Below are 19,543 nucleotides of genomic sequence, written 5' to 3' on the forward strand. Positions count from 1 at the left end.
ATTTAGTGTTTCTGTTAAGTTGCTTTAATGGATGTACACTTAGCAATTTATTTTACAGAGCATATTAGAAAAAAGCAAACTTTAAAAATTTCCTCACAGGATGCAGAGATCGAGTAAGAAAATGGAGTTAAAACCAAACTTAAGCTTACACATACTGATACGATTATTGGATTAGTAAACTGCAAGTCCTCAAACATCACATTTATATGTCCCACAGTGTTTGTCTTTTCAAAATACTGTACATTTATGGTAAAGACATTTGCTTCAGTCTCCAGGCAGATAACTTCAGATGCTACAGCTCGTTTATTCCAGGATATTCGCACAGCTTAATTTGGTCCTTTTAGTCACACATTAGTCTAATTGAGAGTGGTCCTAACATCCATGGGAGCAGTGATCTTCATCTTCAAATGGAAAATAAATAATACTCTGGTCAATTCAGTTTTTCTCTGAAAAGAAAATAGACAAAATGGTACAAACTTAAACTCAAATAATAAATATTTATTTATTATTCAAATTATGAATTGGCACAGTTAGGTCCTCGTGTTTTTGCTGGTTTATACAGACTGCACTTCATATGATTCTTACTCTTAGAAATGATTTAAAACTAAAATTATTTAACTAAAAAAGTCTGAAAAAACTTGTTTTTCAGAATAAGGAACAATCATGCATACCTGACACTGATTTTTGTGATCAGATGATTCTCTTATAGTATACAGTATAATCACAAATAAAACGTAGTGATCTTTTTTTAAAGTAGATAATATATTTCAAACAAAATAGCAAAACAATATCAAGCAGACTTACCTCTGAGTCTTTGTATTTCCTGACAAATATCTTTATACACAGCTGCCAGCAGCTCTTCTTTTGGCTTCAAACCATCCAGAAATACTGGGAAAAAAATAAATGTCACATTAAAAAAAACACATCAGTGTCATTTATTTTATTATTCAGTGATAGTGCAGTTTGTTTGTTTTGTTTAATAATATTTTGTTCTAATCATCACACATTAATCTCCTCAACATCCTCAACAGCACATGCATTTTTACCAAATTCTGATGTGTCGCTCTCGATCTCTTCTCGGTTTTTCAGGTACATTGGCCACACGTATCCGTCGAAGTAGCCGGGAGGATCAGGAGGTGTGTACACTCTTAAACTGTTGAAGACAGCAAAGAAAGTAGACACAGTTACTTTCTTTTTTTGCATTAAGCGATACAACAGAAAAAAAGTGCACAAATAATGTCAAGAACTTCATATAAATACTCAATAAACAAATAGATACCTTCGTCTCCTCTTGCAGGCATCATAAGGTATTTCCATGAAATATTTTTTGTCAAACAGTTCATCCAGAGGCCTGGAAGGGTAAAACATAATAAACCAGTAGAAATCTCCATCAGATAAACACAATTCACAAATTCTTCAGTATAAATTATTATTTCTATTTATATCTTTCTTTCTTTTTTTCTAGAAACAAAAATACATTAATGAATGCTGTATCTTTGCCTAACGTTTGACGTAAGGCTCAATAATTGCCCCGAGTGATTTAAAAAAAAAAATAGAATGTCATAAAAACTGACATGAACAGCAAATTCCAGTATTATAAACAAAGTATTTAGTTACTTTCCAAAATATAAAGTCCTGTAAATCTTAAGATTTAATTTGCTAAATTTATAACTGAAACACACATGATGTCCTTTTATTTAATCCTCATTTGTGTACCTGTAGTTGAAAATGAGGAAGCCTTCCACTATGAGCACGAACACCTCGTTATCGACTGATGGTTCTATAAGCTGAGTCTCCAGGCCTTGCTGTCTGAGGAACGACTCGGGATCTCTTCGCCAGGAGTCAACGTCCCTCATCATCATCTGCATGTGCAGAGCCTCGAGGACTTAAATAGACCAGTGAGCATGACTTTCTTTCACATTTAAAATGAAAACAATTAAATAACTGAATGGATATTACAGTCAGCCAACTATTGTTTGGATACTTCTCCTTTATTTTCTGCCATTGTGGCATTTTTATATCTTTCAGACTGTTGATTGACAAAACAAGGGATTTTTAAGGTGTCACCTTGAGTTCTGTGAAACATTTTTACCATTTAATTTTAATTTGATTGCAATGAATGGAGAAAAACAAAATCAGTGATACCCCACATTACAATACATTACAATACCCTGCATTTCTTTTTAAAAATGCTTAGAAATGTTATTGTAGTCAACCAACCACATTTCTATATTTTACATACATTTTTATGTAATTTTAAAACATGTGAAAGGCTAAAAACGATGTATTAAAGATGTCTTAATGTCCTTACACTATTTTTCCCAGTTATTGACCCTAATAGTGGTGCATATTAACATTTTCAGACTTTAAAAACTTCTCCAGTTTGCTAAAACTTGGGAACTCGTATAAAAAAAATACCACAGGTCATATTTTTAGATGGACAGATGAACTACAAATTCTGTAGTGATCATAAGTCTGGATATCAAAGATGAACGTAGCCACCAAGTCTGTAATGTGAACCTGAAGGACAAATGCCCTAAAACCTGCAACCTTTTTACTGACCAGTAGGGGGTGGGTTTTCTTGCTGCACAAAGAAGTCTAATTGTATAGAGGTCTATGAGAAAAAACAACCTATTTCTAGCTTTTATCACCACAGGTTTTTCCAATAATCCGTCCTAGATAGGTCTTATCTAATATGTTGTAATACAGTGTAAAGCAAATTGTCCTTACTGTCATATTGCTTGAACCCATTGCTGTCCACCGGCACCTCAGAGTCATCCTGAAGAAAGAAGCATATGTGATGCTTGCACCAAGGCTGGAAAAGTAGCAGTACGACTTGAACACAGCCTCACAATCTACCTTAAAATATGAATCCTGTGCAATGATGCAGCTGTTGGGTATTTGCTCTTGCAGACTTGTGGCAAGTGTAGTTTTTCCTCCATTGGTCATCCTAAAGGAAAAAGAACATACATTAACTAATGAACATGTACTTTTAACAGTAAATCTACAAAAATAGCCTTGATATTTTTTTAATGTTTGCATCACAGTCAATACAGAAATGTTTATATGTAAAATGTCCTGCTCAGCCAGTGTTTACTTCCATTACTGAAATTACTGCAACTGAGAAAGCGGTTTCTTGCCATCTATATGTTCATGAATAAATAACTGAATATGTTTTTTAATTATTCTGATGCTCCTTTTTTTCTCTCCCTCTGTTTTGACTCTTAATTTCTTTTCCACTTCCTGTTTTGTTTGCCTTTCCCATCTCTTATTCCACCTGCACCTTGTCATCACATATGACAGTTTTCCTGCCCTCTTTCTAGTTTCAACCTTTGTCTAATCAGCCTTGTGTGTATATACACTCACTGGTCATTTTATTAGGTACACCTACTTAACTGCTTATTAATATCTAATCAGCCGATCATATGGCAGCAACTCATTGCATTTATGCATGTAGACATGATCAAGATGACCTGAAATTAAACCTTGATTGGGGGAAAAAGATGATTTAAGTTTTTTTTAATGTGGCATCGTTGTTGAGCTAGGTTGTTCAAAAATTGCTAATCTACTGGGATTTCTGGGTTTTAGAGCTGCAGAGGACCACGACAGGTGTCACAGACATCGGCTACATCAGCTACAATTCACACAATCTCACCAAAATTGGACAACAGAAGTTTGCAAAAATGTTGCTGGGTCTGATGAGTCTCAATTTCTGTTGCAATATTCAGACGGTACGGTCAGAATTTGGTGAAAACAACATAAACTGTTCAGGCTGGTAGTGGCCACCAGAGTCACCGGCAATGTTCCCTCTAAGCTGCACGCATGCGCAATTGCGCACTACTGGCACGGTCTCTGCGCAGAGAAAATCTGCGTTGCGCACAAAAAAAAATCTAACCTGAATTGAAATTAAAATTAAAGCTTTAACAATTCTGTTTAGCAGTGTTAGTCAGTAAGTGACTGGCTGCTCCCGTATGGGATTAGAGCGATGCCACCTTATCCCATAGTCCAGCCAATAATGTGATTCACATTCGTATATAGCCTGTCAACGACGTTGATTACTAATCAACGTCGTTGACAGGCTATGACAGCGTCCTTATGTGCCGACACCGGTGTTTTAGCTAGCAAAGCGGCGTGGCTGATGTGGAGTGAAGCCACGTTAATGACAACGTGTACAACCACTGGAGACGGAACAGGACAGACGGAACAATTGACGGAAAAAGTGTGGACTTTATACCAGTTTTTAAATTGTCTTGATGGGCCACGTAAAACCAGAGTTATGATAAAAATATATGCAATGTTTGTTTTTCTTCCTGAATACTATCGTTGTTTATATTTACTGCGGAAGAAACGCTAAAAACGACGTTTTATAAGGAAAACGCTCGAAAGCACTCTCCGCCTGTGAGCAAAAACAAAACCAAAAAAAACCCCACCCTTTCCTGTTGGTCGAAAAATGTACCATGTCGACCAATCAAAAAATGATATGGCAACATGGTTGTTAAGAAACGGGGGGAAGTTTTAGAAAGTGACGGCGGTGGTTTGAGATGTAAGAGATTTGCGACGTTTAGCGCAAATCTTGTGTAGTTAGAAGAGTGCAATGTAGTCAATAGTTTTGTTGTGTGTGTCAGAACAATGTCAGAACAGGTGTTACAGGAGTGATACATCTCCTGTTGTCAGCCCTGCAGGTGTCAGGCTGTTGTTCTCATTTATCTCATAGTGGACAGAAATTATTTTTTGGAGTGGCACAAATAATTTGTGTGGCATCAGATTTGATGCAGAACACCTGATTGTTCTGTAAATAGTTTGAAATGCTTATTTTAAAAACCGCCTTGGCTGCATTTTTATGTAAACGGCTGCAAAAAACTTTGTTGTTTGCATAACTCAGTTACTTTTTTGAAGAATTAACTATATAATTAATTGCCCAACATTGGTCATTATTTACTGTATTTTGCAGACAGAGAGTTACAGGACTCTCTCCCAGACCACAGACACATACTCATAATACAAGTCAGAGCTTTATAAAAAAAAGAAAGAAAGTTATGTTTTCAAAATTGGAGTTCAAGTTATTTTAACTTCCAATAGTGTTAACATACTACACAGGTCATGAACAAGATTTTTTTTAATTTTCATTGTAAGTGGGCTAAAGCAGTTAATTAAAAGTAGTCTAACATAAATGTAAATGCTGTAATTTGATTATTTTAATAAACCATGTAACTTGGATGGATTTGATGCTTGCGTGACCACAGTGCACACGTCTGCTGTTGCTCACAGTGGTCACTGGATCTGAATCTAATAGAGTACCTATGCGTCACGGTGAAATGGGAGTTTCACATCATAAATGCTGACAAACCGACAGTAACTGTGTTTCATAGCCTTATTTTAAAGTGTTGTTTATTTGATTTGTTATAGGTCAACTCTTGCTTTATTTTATGATCTAAGGTGTAGATGTCCTTATGACATTTTTCATATTTTGGTTTTCTTTTAATTAAATTACCTTTAACTTCACAGAAAGCAACATTAAAAGGCAGAAAGCTTGTAATGTCCTGATGCACGCTCCAGGTGAGGAAATCCCAGAAATCTGATTCTGTTCCTGTGGACATAGCGTAGCGTTTTTGTTGGGTCTAAACTCAGACCCCGCTGTATCCAGGACTTATTCCCATGAAAGAAAAACAAGGCAACAGCGTTCGATCGATTACTTGCGCAAGGGAGGCCTCGTCGGTATCTTAGCTCATCACGAATGACCCCGACGATGGCCTCCTCCTGCTGCCTTTTATTGAGAGACAGTTCACACAAAAAGTAACGCCCACATAGTTTCTAAGACAAGACATTGTGTGTGAACTTCTGTATGTAAGTAAGTAAGTGTGTGTGTGTGTGTGTGTGTGTGTGTGTGTGTGTGTGTGTGTGTGTGTGTGTGTGTGTGTGTGTGCGTGTGTGTGTGTGTGTGAGAGAGACCTCCTGCTGACCAAAGGGTCATAAACGCAGGAAGCTTACATCAAAAGAAGCAGATCTTCCAGATAGGATGTATCTGCAATAAAACATTACAGCCCCCCCCAACCAGAACCTCGAGAATCTGGGGGGAAGGACAGTGGAATCCCTTTCATCAGAGTTGGCAAGCATAGAAATGACAAACATTTAACAATTCACTCTAACAGTTTTAGCAAAAGTTTTTCCCACTAAAATGCTACATCCAGATGAACAGAATCAACATTCTGGGGGTAACGCTGTAATGTATTTACTGCCAGGTCATGCCAGTGAACAGCATCCCACTCTTTCATTGATAGTTCCTTCACAGGCTTGCCTCAAAGTTAATTTCATGACCTGCCTACTCCTTTGGCAGCAGGTTTTTGTCCATAGTCATAGTCAAATCATAACAACAGTTGCCTCAAGTCGATTTATATTGTAAGGTAAAGACTCTGCAATAATAAAGAGAAAAATAATCAGACGAGGAAGCACTTGGAGACAGCGGGAAGGGAAAAACTCCCTTTTAACAGGAAGCAACCTCCAGCAGAACCAGGATCAGGAAAGGGCAGCCATGTCCAACTAGCAGTTACTCCCATCACTCCTAGTTGTAATATGCACCAATCAATATATATCATGGTCACAAATATTTAAAAAAACAAATTTAACCCCTTAGTGCCTAGTGTACTATATTTCATACATAAGTTTTTTGTGAGTTTTTGATACTTCTACATCAACATCAGTGCGATTTTCCCCCCTCAAAAAACCTAAATAAATGTCATGGTCCTGGGTTAGTTTCTGGTTGTATATTTGTGACTTCTAGTTCTTAGGCTTTAGTTACTGAGCCTCCTCATGTGTTCCATGTGTCACATCTCGTCAAATTAGGTTCTCATTTCTGTTCTTCCCCAGTTCCAGCATCGAGTCTCTGTCTGTGTCTCATGTTTCCTGTTTTATTTTGATAGTCCCTCGTCTTGTGTTAGTGCATTCTGTTTTGCTTCCTCCCGGTCTCTTGGGTGTGATTAGTCCCAGCTGTGTTTCCCTCCTGGTCCTCATTCCCTCGTTCCCCTTTTGTGTATTTAGTCCTCTGTCTTCCACTGTCTGTCTTTGGTTTGTCTTTTCTCCCTCTGTGTTTCCAGGTTCATTGTTTCATGTATTGTTTAGCTTTCCCAGTTTAGGTTTTGTTATTTCCCTTTCTGCCTTTTGTTTGTAGTTTTGTTCAGCCCCCACACAAAGGCTCACTTTTTGTTCAACTCCTAGCTCCGTCTCCATTGTGTGCTTTTGGGCCCACACTCTCTTCACTCTACACTGTCTGCTACAGCAGACGTCAGAAAAATTGCACAATACATTTTTAAATGACATTTTTAATTATCTAGCAATTATTTCATGGTACAGACTTTAAAGGGTTAAGGTATCCTCGTTGCAAATGTTGCTCATTATTTTTATTTATTGTAAAATTAAAAAAGAATAACTGATTATTATGGTGCTATCAGCATCAGTTAGGCCCTAGCTGGTTCTGTTTATTTTTTATCTGCAAAATGTGTTGTCAAATGCAAAATAAGAAATGGTTTAAATTCTTTAAGAAACATTTTTTTTTTTTTTTTTGAAAAAAGTTGTTAAAATAGTACCAGTTGACATGTTTTTATAACACTCTCAGCTATTTGTATATCAGCCTAAAAATAGCATGTAGTTAGGGGTACAGCCAGTCCAGCATTTGCTCCATATCAAACTACACCCATCCGCAGTTTTGGGTGTGGTCTGAGGTTTAACTAGAAAACTTTAAAATGCAGATAAGTAAAGAATTCCTGCATGCTGTTGGTAATAAATGGGCAGTGCAAAGTTCAGTGCCCTATCTTTCATCCTTCCATCAGCCTATGTACCATTTTCAGAGGAAGGGTTATCTTAAAACTGCACCTTCTACTGTGGACGCAGATGTTCAAAGCATGGTTCGCAAACTTTTTTTGGAATATTTAAAATAAGCATTTGCAGACAAGGTTTGCATTGATCATCATTAAACACATAACATTAGATTAATACTAGGAGAATCAAAGCAATTATCTGTTGTATTTAAGTTATATTTAAGTAAAAAACCCAGGGAGATTGGGGGTCACATGTCTAAAGAGTAAACAACTCTTATCGGTGTTTTGACATCACTGCCATATGCAGTGGCTTACTGACACATGTGCCCTCTGCTGCTCTCTGATACATACATGCTAAACAGCACTGGTGAGTAATTTAACATTTAATAAACTAATATATTTTGTTGCCTTTCTTATCTGCCTGTAGTTTCTACTCATATGAGCAATTACCAAAAAGGATTTCACAATCTGAAATTATCTTGTGTGATAAATTGTCTGAGGCTAGCTTGAGTTTGACTTTATGACATTTGTGGTATAAAAATTAAAAATTAAAATAAATAAATAAAACTCGAGCATGGAAAATGTCCTCCCAGGCTATGTCCCAAAATGACCTACAGAGAAGTAGGCTGTAAAATTGGTGTTTTGCAAAAAGTTCAAAATTATTAGTGTGTTTAATCACTTACCCACCAATTCCTACAATTAGTGTCTTCATTCCAGTTGTCTGCGTCTGCTCGCTGCAAAGCTACCGATTTATAGAACTTGTAATACTAACGTAATTAAGGAGTCACGTGCAAATGTATACACTACGCTGGTAGCTAGTCTGTCCCTAACAGTCCTCCCACGTGCTATTCTGCCGGTGGACGCTTACGATTTGCCGTTGGAGCCTCTACGTCACTCACGACCTGCCCATTTAGGAAAAAAAATTTGTTTTGTTTTTTATTCATGTTGTTTTCTCTTCTTTAATCATTTATTACATTTTATACTGATATGTTCGTACTCAAATATTTATTTGCAAAAAATTTGTTTCAAAGTGTTACAACTTAAATCTAAACATGTACAGTTATGAAATAACAATACAAAAATAAAAATGAATTTTAAGAAAATGTAAATATATTTATACTTAATATATAGTCTATCATTATATCTATAATATAATCTATAATTTGTTTGTTGTGAAACGTTGAAAACTTGAAAAAAGCGCTGCATTACATCCAAAAGGCAACGAGCGAGCGAGCCACAGGTTGGCGCATGCGCTGAATAACTTTTCCGCGTACTGAGCACAACTTCCTCATTGAGGGTGCTAGCAGCAGAGAACTCGATAGTCTTGCGACGATTGTGACTGAAACAGCACAGCGCGTTTCTTTTCGCTTTATCCGCCAGCCTCACAAATGTCGAAGCCTCCTCCCAAACCAGCCAAGCCAGGTAAGACCAAAACTACGAGGACATGTTGTTTAAACTTAACACAAACTTGTGACGTGTTTATACGAGGACAACGCACCTTGTTGGCGTTAAACGGTTAATGGGCGGGCGCTCAACACTCCTCCACGGGCTCGGTTGATTTCTGTTGTTTGTCTGTGAAACCTTGTTTAGCTAATAGAAAGACAGGTCTTAAACTTTAATTGGAAGCCGTGTCGCTTTATCGCTAGCCCTGCCAGGACCGCGTTAGAGTTATTGAAAGCGCTTTCTCGCCATTCAGTACACTGACGGAGCTATCCAGCTCTTACCAGCAGGCCTCTGTCACTTCCCTATTTCCATCACTCATGCAAAGAGAGCACCGCGAGTCAGTGGCTTTGGGTGAATAGGTGATAAGTCTGCGTGGTCAGTGACATCAGCTCTACTTCCTCCTTGCTCAGGTTATTCTGGTAACCTCTTCCCAAACCTTACTTACCAACGTTAGAGCACGTCATAGCGTTAGCATTTACCTACGCACTGTGTCAGTGCAACAGGTGTACACAAGCAGCCTGTGTAGGAAGGAGAGGCGATATTCAGCTTAATAGGTATCCTTTGTTCAAAGCAATTACACAGATCTCCTGGTGCATGTGTTTGAGGCTAAAACCGAAACTCCCTCAATAAACTTGTAATGCTGTGGCAAGTGCTTTTTAAATTTCTATTTATTAAACGAAGTGCAAAATTTCATCCATCAAGGCTGTAAGTACAGCATATGTGCACCTGTGATGAAATTTTAAGGCAGCGTGATGAGAGGGAGGCAGAAAATTGTACTTTAATGCGATGAAAACACCTTTTGATTTATTGTTGTAATCATTTTTGAGCATTTCGTTTGTGCCCATGCTGCACTCTACTGCGCTGGTCTACCCATATTGAAATTGGGTGACTATGAATGTTTTTATATGATTTGTAAAACTTTGGGATGTACAGAAAGACATTTAAATGTCCACAATGTCAAATCAAAGCTTTCTAAAGGAAAACGTCAATTTCTTCACATCTTCTAGCCAATGGTTTCTGCAGTAGTGTTGGCTAATTGCACCTAGTACACTAGTCTCATCTTATGAATCAAATGTGGACGCAGGTAAATGCAGGTGTTTGGAGAAAAAAAACTCCATCTCACAGATGGGGAGAGAAGCATAAAATAACCTTCCTTGTATGTGAAGTTAAAGGTGGTTTATGTCTACAAACATGCTGACACGGCAAACACAGGCGCATCTCTTTACCCGCATGAAACACAATCTTTTGCGCTCCTCGCAGTCCTTGACGAATCAGTCACGACACCTCACCTGGCTGTAGGTGAGCTCGCCTGTCAGTGACAGGTGACAGGCCGGTGGGGCTCGTGCAGGAGTAACTAATCCATCCTGCTAAAGCTATTTTATCCAGATTCAGGATTGGTTTTCTGTAACTTTCCCTTTGGTGGATGTGCTCAGTGTCCGTGCATGAATTGGCTTTGAAAAAAACCAAAAAAACATTGGCAAGTGTTTGTAGCCATGTGTGACCAAATAGCACCTCAAGGTATGCGTTCAGCTTGAACAAGAGCTGGCATGTTTTTGGGTTTTTTTTGTTTGGTTGTTTTTTGCACCCACTTAGCCACATTTTTACGAGAAGGTTATGATTCTGTTTTTGAAGTATGTGCAGTTTAACAGAGGGAGCCCTGTGCAAACTCTGGTTTAGCAGATTAGAAGTTTAGATTGCGTTGTTAAACTGAGCACTGAACATGACTGAGGGATCACATAACCACCATGACCAGACATGCTTTTTCAGAAGAGCTGCTGCAATAAAGAAAAATGTGGGGGGAAATAAACCCCCACACAACTGGAGTTCATTAAAAAGCCCACACAGTCATAGATGAAATATATACTGTCATTGCTTTGCTCATGTCAAGGCACAAATTTTCTTCTGTTTATTCATTAGATTTCTTTTTATCTTATTATGTGCCCAGGGTTTAAAATGTAGCAAGAATTTAACTGAGTCAGCAAAGGCCTTCAGTATGGGTCTGCAAAGCAGACGTGCTTACTGTGTTTGAACAGAGCTGGACTTGTGCGGCAGCTCAGCCCCCGTCAATCTGAGACACCGAGGCAGTGTGTTCACTAAACAGAAATCCTGAGTAACAGCACAGGCAGAGGGGATTTACAGGGTCCAGCGTTTAGGCCTGTGAAGTAAAGAGATCAGGAAAGATGGACTCTAACTGGCCTTTGCATTTAAATGTAAGACGGTGAATCAGTCAGCTTTTGTTTAGTTGTGTTGAACACCTTTAACATATAATTTCCTCTGTTAGACAGTTGACACTGTGATAATCTTTCAAGTTCAAGGTGAAAGGATTAATAAAATAACCAAATAAAGGCATGATTGAAGATATCAGATATGCATCAATAGTAGGGGCGGACACATATTTTTTTCACTGGGTATATTATTTAAAGCATATTATTAAAGTCTGTCTCTATATTTAAAACAAAAAACGGGTGTGTCAAAATTTTAAAAGGAAGTCCAAATTACGCTTATCTACCAGTCAGATGCAAATCACAGGAAATTCTTTAACTTTGCAGGAGAGCATATTTAAGTCAAAACAGGGTCGGTATTTGAGGGCTGAGTGTAACCAGCTCAGTAGTCCGTTTAGTAAACTTTGTGTCTATATTGTAAACAACACAGCAGTCTATATGTAACCTCATGTTAATGCCCAGAAACGGGCAGCTAGTTAAAATATAAAATGTTTATATCAAGTATTTAAATACGTTTTGAAAGCTTGATCGTGGCTGTTCAAGCTTTTGATGTAGTTTAGCAGTCGACTAAAGCCACAGCATAGTAGCATCTCAGCAGCAAAGCTCAACCTCAAGTTTGAGCTACCAGTGGCCCCGAGTGCAGCTACACACAACAGCCACTCACACTGTTGATGCTGTTTTCTGTACGTGCTGAAATGTTTCTTTTTGTTTACATAAAAGATAACGTCTCACCTTTGATTTGTGCACTTGACAAAAGAGAGTAGTTTACCACATTAGAAGCTGCCTTCTGCACGCACTCACCTGCATACTCACCAGACTGAAACTAGCTGGGTGTTCTGCAGGGCTTAACCAGGAGTGATTTCACCTCACTTTTGTTTGTCACAGAGTGCACACACATATTGTGTCTAACATCTAGTCTGTTTTTGTCTTCACTAGGCCAAGTCAAGGTTTTCAGAGCTTTGTTCACCTTCGACCCACGGACAGTAAGAGCTTTTTCTTTGTTGAGATTGATTCTTTTTCTTTTTACTTTTATAACTTTATTCTGATCATCAATTAATCTTAGTGTTTCTCACAAGGGTAGGTTCTAATTGTGAAAGGCAAGTGGAATGCAACCCGACTTTGCCATCATGAACTGCGGCTGGCTTGTTCTGCTCTGCAGCCTTAGTGAGCTCTGAGTTACAGGTTCTGGTTAGAGTGCTTCTTTGTTTGTTAGGGACACGTCTTGGAATTTTCTTTTTCTTTAATACTGTGATGCAGCAGGGGAAACCGAGTTCAAGAGACAGGGTTGAGATGATTTTGGATATCTACAGAGGAGGAATAGTGGACATCCTGGGTAAAGGATGAATATGAAACTGCTTGGCAGAAGGAAAAGAGGAAGACAACAGAGATGTAGTGAAGGAGGGCATAGAGAGGGGGATACTAGGGATGGGGTAATGCCTGAACTGTGCTTCAGCTGGAAATCTACGACGTAACCAGAGAATCCTTTTAACCCTATGCCATAACCTGATGTGCACCTCCCAGAAAATGTAACTACACTGTGAGTAAACACAGCCAGCAACGACTTGAATGGTGTGAAAGGCTGTGGTGTAGGGTTAAGAGTAGTTTCCAGTTAGATCCTAAGAGGCAGCTAGAAGAAGATGATGATGACGCACGGGAATCAAAACAAAGTCCCAAAATCTGAATATTTGATTATAAAATCTTAATTATACTTAAATATTAGTACAAAGCTTTAATCATCATATTTATGCAGAATCACTCTTTCTGAATTAATATATTTGGTATCACAGTGATTGTATGTGTTCATTAGTTTAAGGCTGGAGCGGGAGAAGATTTTATTTATACTAATATATCCATACACTCCTCCACTGGTCCTGTCTAGGCTGTTGGCCAAAGCAATATTAACATTACTTCAAACCAGTGGCTCTGGTGGGTGGGCATCAGGAAGGGCTAGGGAGTACCATCCCACCACTCTGCACACTTCCTGCAGCTCAGAGCAGGTGTCTTGAGCAGAAGGAGGACTGCTGTGGCAAGCTGCAGTTCATGATGATGTAGGTGGATTGCATCCATCTTTGTGATAAGATCTCACTGGGGAAGTGGTTAACTGATATCGAGCACCACCACAATAGTAACCTAGACGGGAAGCTAGCAAGTACGTGAAGCTAAATTCGGGAAGGGTGGGGCCAGCTTGTTAGCAATGACTGAACTTTCAAAACAAGAGCGAAGGGATTGTTCACTGGTAAGTTAGCATCAGAAGGTGGCATTTTTCAGACTTACTAAGAATTAATAAATAACCTACTAAACCTACCATAGAAGGTAATTCTGTTCATGTGGGCATAGCTACGTCCACAGGAACAGAACAGAATCAGCTCTTTGGGATTTCCTTACCTGAATGATTGCACATGCATCAAGATACCGAACCTTTCCTCCAAGTAAGCGCTATACGTGGGAAACACTTTGGCAGAATAAGTCTAAACCACCGAATTGCAAACTGAGTTGCTTTCATGTTTTTCATGTGTTGGTCTAGATTTGGTTGCAGAAAAAAAAGGGGGGGGGGGGGGGGGGCTGCTTAAAATACAACACAAATCTGACATTAGTGTTGAGGGCAGAAAAGTGTGAATGCCACATCCTGGGTCACTGATGGTTATAAATGGCCTGCACTTGTATAGAGCTTTACTTAGTCCCTAAGGACCCCAAAGTGCTTCACACTCCATTCAGTCATTCACCCATTCACACACACATTCACACACCGGTTATCAACTTGTAACAGTGTCTTTTTGTTTTCTAGCCAGATGAGTTATATTTCGAAGAAGGAGACATCTTGTACATCTCTGACACAGTAAGTGGAAACCCTAGAAGCTACATCATGTAACAGCCATCTTTTATTCCACGGTTTTGTTTCCCATCGAGTTTTAATTTAACTGAGGTTTTTCTTCCCCTTTCTGTGGAATCATAATCTTGCTTTCTTTGCATTTTTTGCCTTCCTTTTGTGTTAACACTTCAGTGTTGTATTGAAGCAGATTAATTTACCTATTGCTTCATTTAGTTATTAGTTTATTTTGGTCTTTTCTTTCTTAACAAATATTTCTATATTACTCAGAGTGACACTAACTGGTGGAAAGGGACATGTAGAGGAAGAACAGGATTAATTCCAAGTAACTATGGTGAGTACACATCTCAATTTCACAGTTAAAGAGCAGATATATTAATGAGTACAGTACTATGAGGTGTAGCTCGTACAAAAACGATAGTTCTGTCCCGTAAGTTAATTTTCCATAATGCATTGATGCCCTTGCTTTGTTTTTCAGTGGCTGAGCAGGCAGAGTCTATCGACAATCCGATGCATGAGGCAGCCAAACGAGGTAGATGTCAATATTTCTACTAGTTTTTATTTGTTGCTCTTGATTCTTGGTTGAGGTGTGGCTGCATTTAGATACAGGAGGGGTTTTTTTTAATCCTAAGACAGTTCTCTTTTGTCTGTCTGTGTGACTGTTATGACAGTGTTTCTGTTCCTGCTGAAAACCTGTACCACTGTTTACATTATTAGTAAAGTTCTCCATTTGACTCTTTGTGTTCGTTGTGTACATGCTGGTTATTTAAACAGGCAATCTGAGCTGGCTGAGAGAATGTTTGGACAATAAAGTTGGAATAAACGGGCTGGATAAGGCTGGAAACACTGCCCTCTACTGGGGATGCCATGGAGGACATAAAGGTAAGAGTAAAGTAGTTTTTTGATGTCAGAGATTAAGGATCGGCTACTTATTACATTTCAGAAATCTTAAACGTTGACAGACACACACACATACACAGGGAGCTCTGTTTTCAATGAAAAGTTAAGTACAAGAAAATAGGAACTTGTTCTTTGCCCTTCATTGTTTCTCCATTACTGTTAGGTAACATTTAACATGAAATCTCTTCTCTTTTATTTCTGTACCAGATGTGGTGGAGCTTTTACTCACCCAGCCCAATGTGGAGCTCAACCAGCAGGTGAGGCAGGTTTAAAGTCACATTCAGAAATCACAATAGTTTACTCATTTAGTCTACAAAAAAATAATAATAATCTGGATTTCCACACAAAACTTATTTTGGAAGAAGAGTAGAATGAGTGAGAGAGTGAAAAGTCTTTCACAACCTCGGGATGCTGGACCAGCACAGCTCATTTCTACAAGTTTCATTCACACTGTCCCCTGTCTCACAGCTGATGAAGTAGAGCTTATCTCACAGGAATAGATATCTGTATGAGGTTATTTGTCAGTTTCCATTGGTGAGAGTAAGACTGCAGGCTGCACTCTTAACATCATGAATTTGGTCATTCTAATTACTGTTAAAGACTCCCTGAAACTATACCAGCATGCACTGAAGCTAATCTGGAGACTGCGTACTTTGTCGTATGTTTTGCCTGTTTGGTTGCATGTTCCATCCAAAGCCATAGTAGTTTATGCCCATTGGTAACACCTCTTAGAGTTAAAAGCTGAGCTAAGATTTGCGTTTATATTTGCATTTGCATTTATATAGCGATGTAGACTAAGTTCTGGAACCTGAAAAGACATTTCAATTTTTAGTTAGTTCTCCTCATTCAGATGGTATGAATGAGGTCTTGCTGCATTTCTAAGCAAGCTGCAGTGAGGTTTGGAAGGAGTGTCAACAGTTTTGTGTGTAAGGAAACTGATGTTATTCAACACCCAGTTTATCATGCTAGAAAAACAGAGAAGAAACTGTTGTGGACAAAAAATTGAACAACAGAAAGTTCAGTGTGATGATGTCTGTTATGATTTCATAAAGCTTGTGTGGTTTGGGTGAAAGTAGATGCTTGTCAGGGTGTTTGCCAGTAACAATCATGTTTTGTGTTTCAGAATAAACTCGGAGATACCCCACTGCACGCTGCCGCCTGGAAGGGTTACTCTGACATAGTGGAAATGCTGCTTAACAAGAGTGAGTATACATCCATGCTGCTTTTTTGGGTTTAAAAGAATACATTGGTCATCTTTGCTGTTTTGCTAGAAACTCTGCAGGGATGGACTGAAAGAAATCTCCTGAAATATTTTATGAAACTCTGAGATGGGAGCGTGCGGCTTCAGTTTGAGTAGACGATAAGTGACTGTGATCCACGCATTTAAAACAGCGTTTTTCATGAAAACAAGTTTCATCTTTATCAGTTTTCATTGGCTGTTGTATATTCTATGTACAAATTACACGTAAAAAAAAATGCTGCCAGACATTAAAATATACATAGGTAGGTTTCCATAGGCAACTGCCGTGAAAGTACTGACATTATAGAAACATTACTAAAATTACACATCCTGTTGGGCTGATTTAAAAAAAAAAAAAAAAAAAAAAAAAAAAAAAAAAAAAGTAGATCTTACCACTTGAGGGAGGTAATGTGGTATTATGAAGAAAAAGCCTGCATTTCCTGTTAAATCTACCCTGAGGATCTGGTTTACTCATACTCATAATTCTTCAGTTTGTATAACAAATAACGTCTTTTTAATCCAAGCAAAGGTGGGTGGCGAGATTTCAAGTTAAAAGAAAAATTCTAGCTGCAGACCAGTCTGGATGTCAGGTGAAAATTTTATGTTACTTATGTTTGTTTCAGATGCGAGAATAGACATCAGGAATAACGAGAACAAGTTGGCTGTGGACATGGCCACGAATGCCCAGTGTGCGTCGCTTATCAAAAGGAGGCAGGGAGGCCGTAAGTAAAGCTGCCGTTACGGAGCAGCCACACAGCATAACCCACACACACTCACACAATCTCACATTAACACAGTCACAGAAACTCTCTCTGCTCAGTCAGTGTAAGTTCAGCACCTACCACAAGAGTCACTTGTTGTAGTTACTGAGCTGATCACAGGATAACTGAACTACAGTCAAGTGAAAAAAGCACACCCTCTTGTAATGACAATAATAATAACGGGTGAAAGCAGCACATAACATATTACATCATGCCACCATTTATTTAACAAAAATGAAGCCAAAGTTTATGTGAAATGCTGTAAAAATTAGGTACATCTTTACTGCTTCTATAGGAATTAGAAGATTCATTGGCATCCGTGAATGCACTCGATTGAGAATCAGCAAATGTAACCAATCAAGCAAATTATAAAAGCAGAACTTTTGCACCTTGAAGTCATTGAGGTGACCATCAAATTGTCTGAATACCAAAGTGTTCTAGAGTCAGATGTGAAGACGGCTAAAGCTTGGCCCAAATATGGTCATGAAACAGGACAATGATCCAAAACATGGTGGCTAAAAAAACAGGAGAGAATGAAAGGTGTTGTAATGGCCCAGTCAAAGTCCAGAAATGCTGTGGCAACTTAAGAGAGCAGCACATAAATAAATGACCTCACTGAACTGAAGCAATGTTGTGAAGAAGAGCGGGCCAAAATTCCTCCCCAACAATGTGGACTGATAAAGTCCCACACTTTGAGTCACTGTTTCCAAAGGTGGTTCTACAAGCTATCAAATTATGGAGACTATTTAGTTTTTCAAACACTGCTTCTGCATTTGTGGTTTAATTATGTATACTTAAGTTTAATATATAGTGGCATGGTATAATATGCAGTGTTTGTGCTCATCCAAAGTTGTATTTACCTTAGAACCTGGTATGGGTTCTAAGGTAAGGTTCTGGTATGATCCTGACTTGGATCTACAAAGCTTCTGCAACAACCTGCCAAACTTTCTTAGATATTTACCAAAAGAAATGGTAGTTAACTGCACTGCACACCAAGAGTATTATATATTTTTTTTTTTTTTCCCCCATTCGTCAGTTGAGGAAAGACATGAAGTGTACAGAGATGATGCAGTTACACATAATATGTAAAAATACTGTAGTATGTTTGTCATTAACTATCCATTTCCTGTGTTGCAGAAACCACCCGCACACACAGCAATGCTGAAGAGTATTTGGACGATGAGGACTCGGACTGAGCTGGCCCCATTAAACCATTCCTCTGTCTTCCATTGGGTTTGGGGGTCGTGATCCTTGCAGAGTTTTATTACAGGACCTAAAGTGGAATTGCTGTGTAACTGTAACTTCATTTTAGTTCAGTTATTTTGTTCAAACACCTCACTCCTCTGCCCTCAGCCTCACTTCAGTGTGAGTCTCAGAGCTTTGAATTAGTGTGTTTTACAGTTGGCCTGCTTTTTCTACCCCGAGTGGATTTCCACACGTGGGGGATTTGCCTTGGAGGATCGATTGTGCACTGTGGGCTGAAGGGCAGAGTATATGTAGTAGCAGAAAAGGGACCAAAACTCTTAGAAACACATTCCAAACATACAGCTTATGTTTAACCTATTAAAGTGCCAATGCAGATTAAACATTGATCTGGTGTGTTTCTACTTAAGTTTTTTCAAGCTCCACTTAAATTGCTGAACTACAAACATGACCAGAAGGAATTGGAAACACATTATCACAACTACAAAGCTTTATGTACATTAGGAAGACTATTAAACATGTATTTAGCGCCAACATTTCCCCCCTAATAGATTTCCCCACGTATATTCTCAACACTTAAATTATGCATGCAACCGATGTGCATAAATGGGCTTAATGTGGCTGGAGTATGTGTAAGCATCACATCTAGCAGTAAACTCACTTGTTGAACTCTATACTGCTTGTGTTTTTATAACATTTCCACCGCCGTTAAGAGCCTGCTTTCAGTTCACTGTAATTAAAAATAATATTCCTCATGTAAACTAAACATTACTCTGAACTCTTTCAAGCTTTTGATTTCCATCTTGTGAGCATATTTCTGGTTTTATTGCTGCTTTCCAACAGATTGAGGGGAAAACGTGCCTTAAATGTAAATTCGTGCGAGTGTTTGCGGTTGTTTTTCTCTTCTTCAGTGTGAACATGTTTGTCTTCAGAGATTATGAATTTCTTAAGAGGACTGTTCAGGATTTCTGTCTGCTCTTTCTTCAATCTCAAATAAAGATTTTTTTTTAACTTATAATGTACACTGAATGGATATTTTTGAAAGCAAATAGAGAAATGCGTCTTGACAGAAGCAGTGCAGTGGGATTATACACTTACTGACCACTTTATTTGGTACACTTGTTCAGCTTTGAAGG

General features: G+C 38.5%; 2 protein-coding genes across 6 annotated transcripts; one reads left to right on the forward strand and one right to left on the reverse strand.

The window, feature by feature from the left end:
- Position 1: 1 nt before the first annotated feature.
- On the reverse strand, positions 2 to 8,663 carry nmrk1 (nicotinamide riboside kinase 1). Of its 4 annotated transcripts, none has more exons than XM_063489466.1 (8): positions 8,499 to 8,663; positions 2,860 to 2,950; positions 2,731 to 2,779; positions 1,717 to 1,862; positions 1,280 to 1,351; positions 1,047 to 1,153; positions 805 to 888; positions 2 to 446 (listed from the first exon to the last, which is right to left on the reverse strand). In XM_063489466.1, exons 2-8 carry the CDS (start codon positions 2,940 to 2,942, stop codon positions 436 to 438), a joined length of 552 nt encoding a protein of 183 aa, XP_063345536.1. In that variant the 5' UTR covers positions 2,943 to 2,950; positions 8,499 to 8,663; the 3' UTR covers positions 2 to 435. The 4 variants fall into 4 exon arrangements, with proteins under 4 accessions (XP_063345536.1, XP_063345535.1, XP_063345534.1 ...); XM_063489465.1 differs by having other exon boundaries at positions 8,495 to 8,662; XM_063489464.1 differs by having other exon boundaries at positions 1,717 to 1,885; positions 8,499 to 8,660.
- Positions 8,096 to 19,415, forward strand: ostf1 (osteoclast stimulating factor 1). Of its 2 annotated transcripts, none has more exons than XM_063489461.1 (10): positions 8,096 to 8,178; positions 12,413 to 12,459; positions 14,262 to 14,312; positions 14,574 to 14,637; positions 14,782 to 14,835; positions 15,078 to 15,185; positions 15,411 to 15,460; positions 16,327 to 16,405; positions 17,067 to 17,165; positions 18,342 to 19,415. In XM_063489461.1, the coding sequence occupies exons 1-10, from the start codon at positions 8,133 to 8,135 to the stop codon at positions 18,398 to 18,400; spliced, it is 657 nt and encodes a 218-aa protein (XP_063345531.1). In that variant the 5' UTR covers positions 8,096 to 8,132; the 3' UTR covers positions 18,401 to 19,415. The 2 variants fall into 2 exon arrangements, with proteins under 2 accessions (XP_063345531.1, XP_063345532.1); XM_063489462.1 differs by lacking the exon at positions 8,096 to 8,178 and adding an exon at positions 9,081 to 9,233.
- Positions 19,416 to 19,543: the final 128 nt, after the last annotated feature.

The sequence above is a fragment of the Pelmatolapia mariae genome, linkage group LG12, assembly GCF_036321145.2.
Source record: "Pelmatolapia mariae isolate MD_Pm_ZW linkage group LG12, Pm_UMD_F_2, whole genome shotgun sequence".
Taxonomy (NCBI): Eukaryota; Metazoa; Chordata; class Actinopteri; order Cichliformes; family Cichlidae; genus Pelmatolapia; species Pelmatolapia mariae.

Excerpts from the sequence above, each read along its gene's own strand:
- nmrk1 (XM_063489463.1), bottom strand. The coding sequence starts at position 8,523 with ATGAAGACACTAATTGTAGGAATTGGTGG. Across the intron at positions 2,780-2,859 it reads CACAGGATTCATATTTTAAG|GATGACTCTGAGGTGCCGGT; the intron begins GTAGATTGTGAG and ends TTCTTTCTTCAG. Across the intron at positions 1,154-1,279 it reads GCCTGCAAGAGGAGACGAAG|TTTAAGAGTGTACACACCTC; the intron begins GTATCTATTTGT and ends TGTCTTCAACAG.
- ostf1 (XM_063489461.1), top strand. The coding sequence starts at position 8,133 with ATGTGCCCTCTGCTGCTCTCTGATACATACATGCTAAACAGCACTG. Across the intron at positions 14,313-14,573 it reads TCTTGTACATCTCTGACACA|AGTGACACTAACTGGTGGAA; the intron begins GTAAGTGGAAAC and ends TATATTACTCAG. Across the intron at positions 16,406-17,066 it reads GGAAATGCTGCTTAACAAGA|ATGCGAGAATAGACATCAGG; the intron begins GTGAGTATACAT and ends TGTTTGTTTCAG.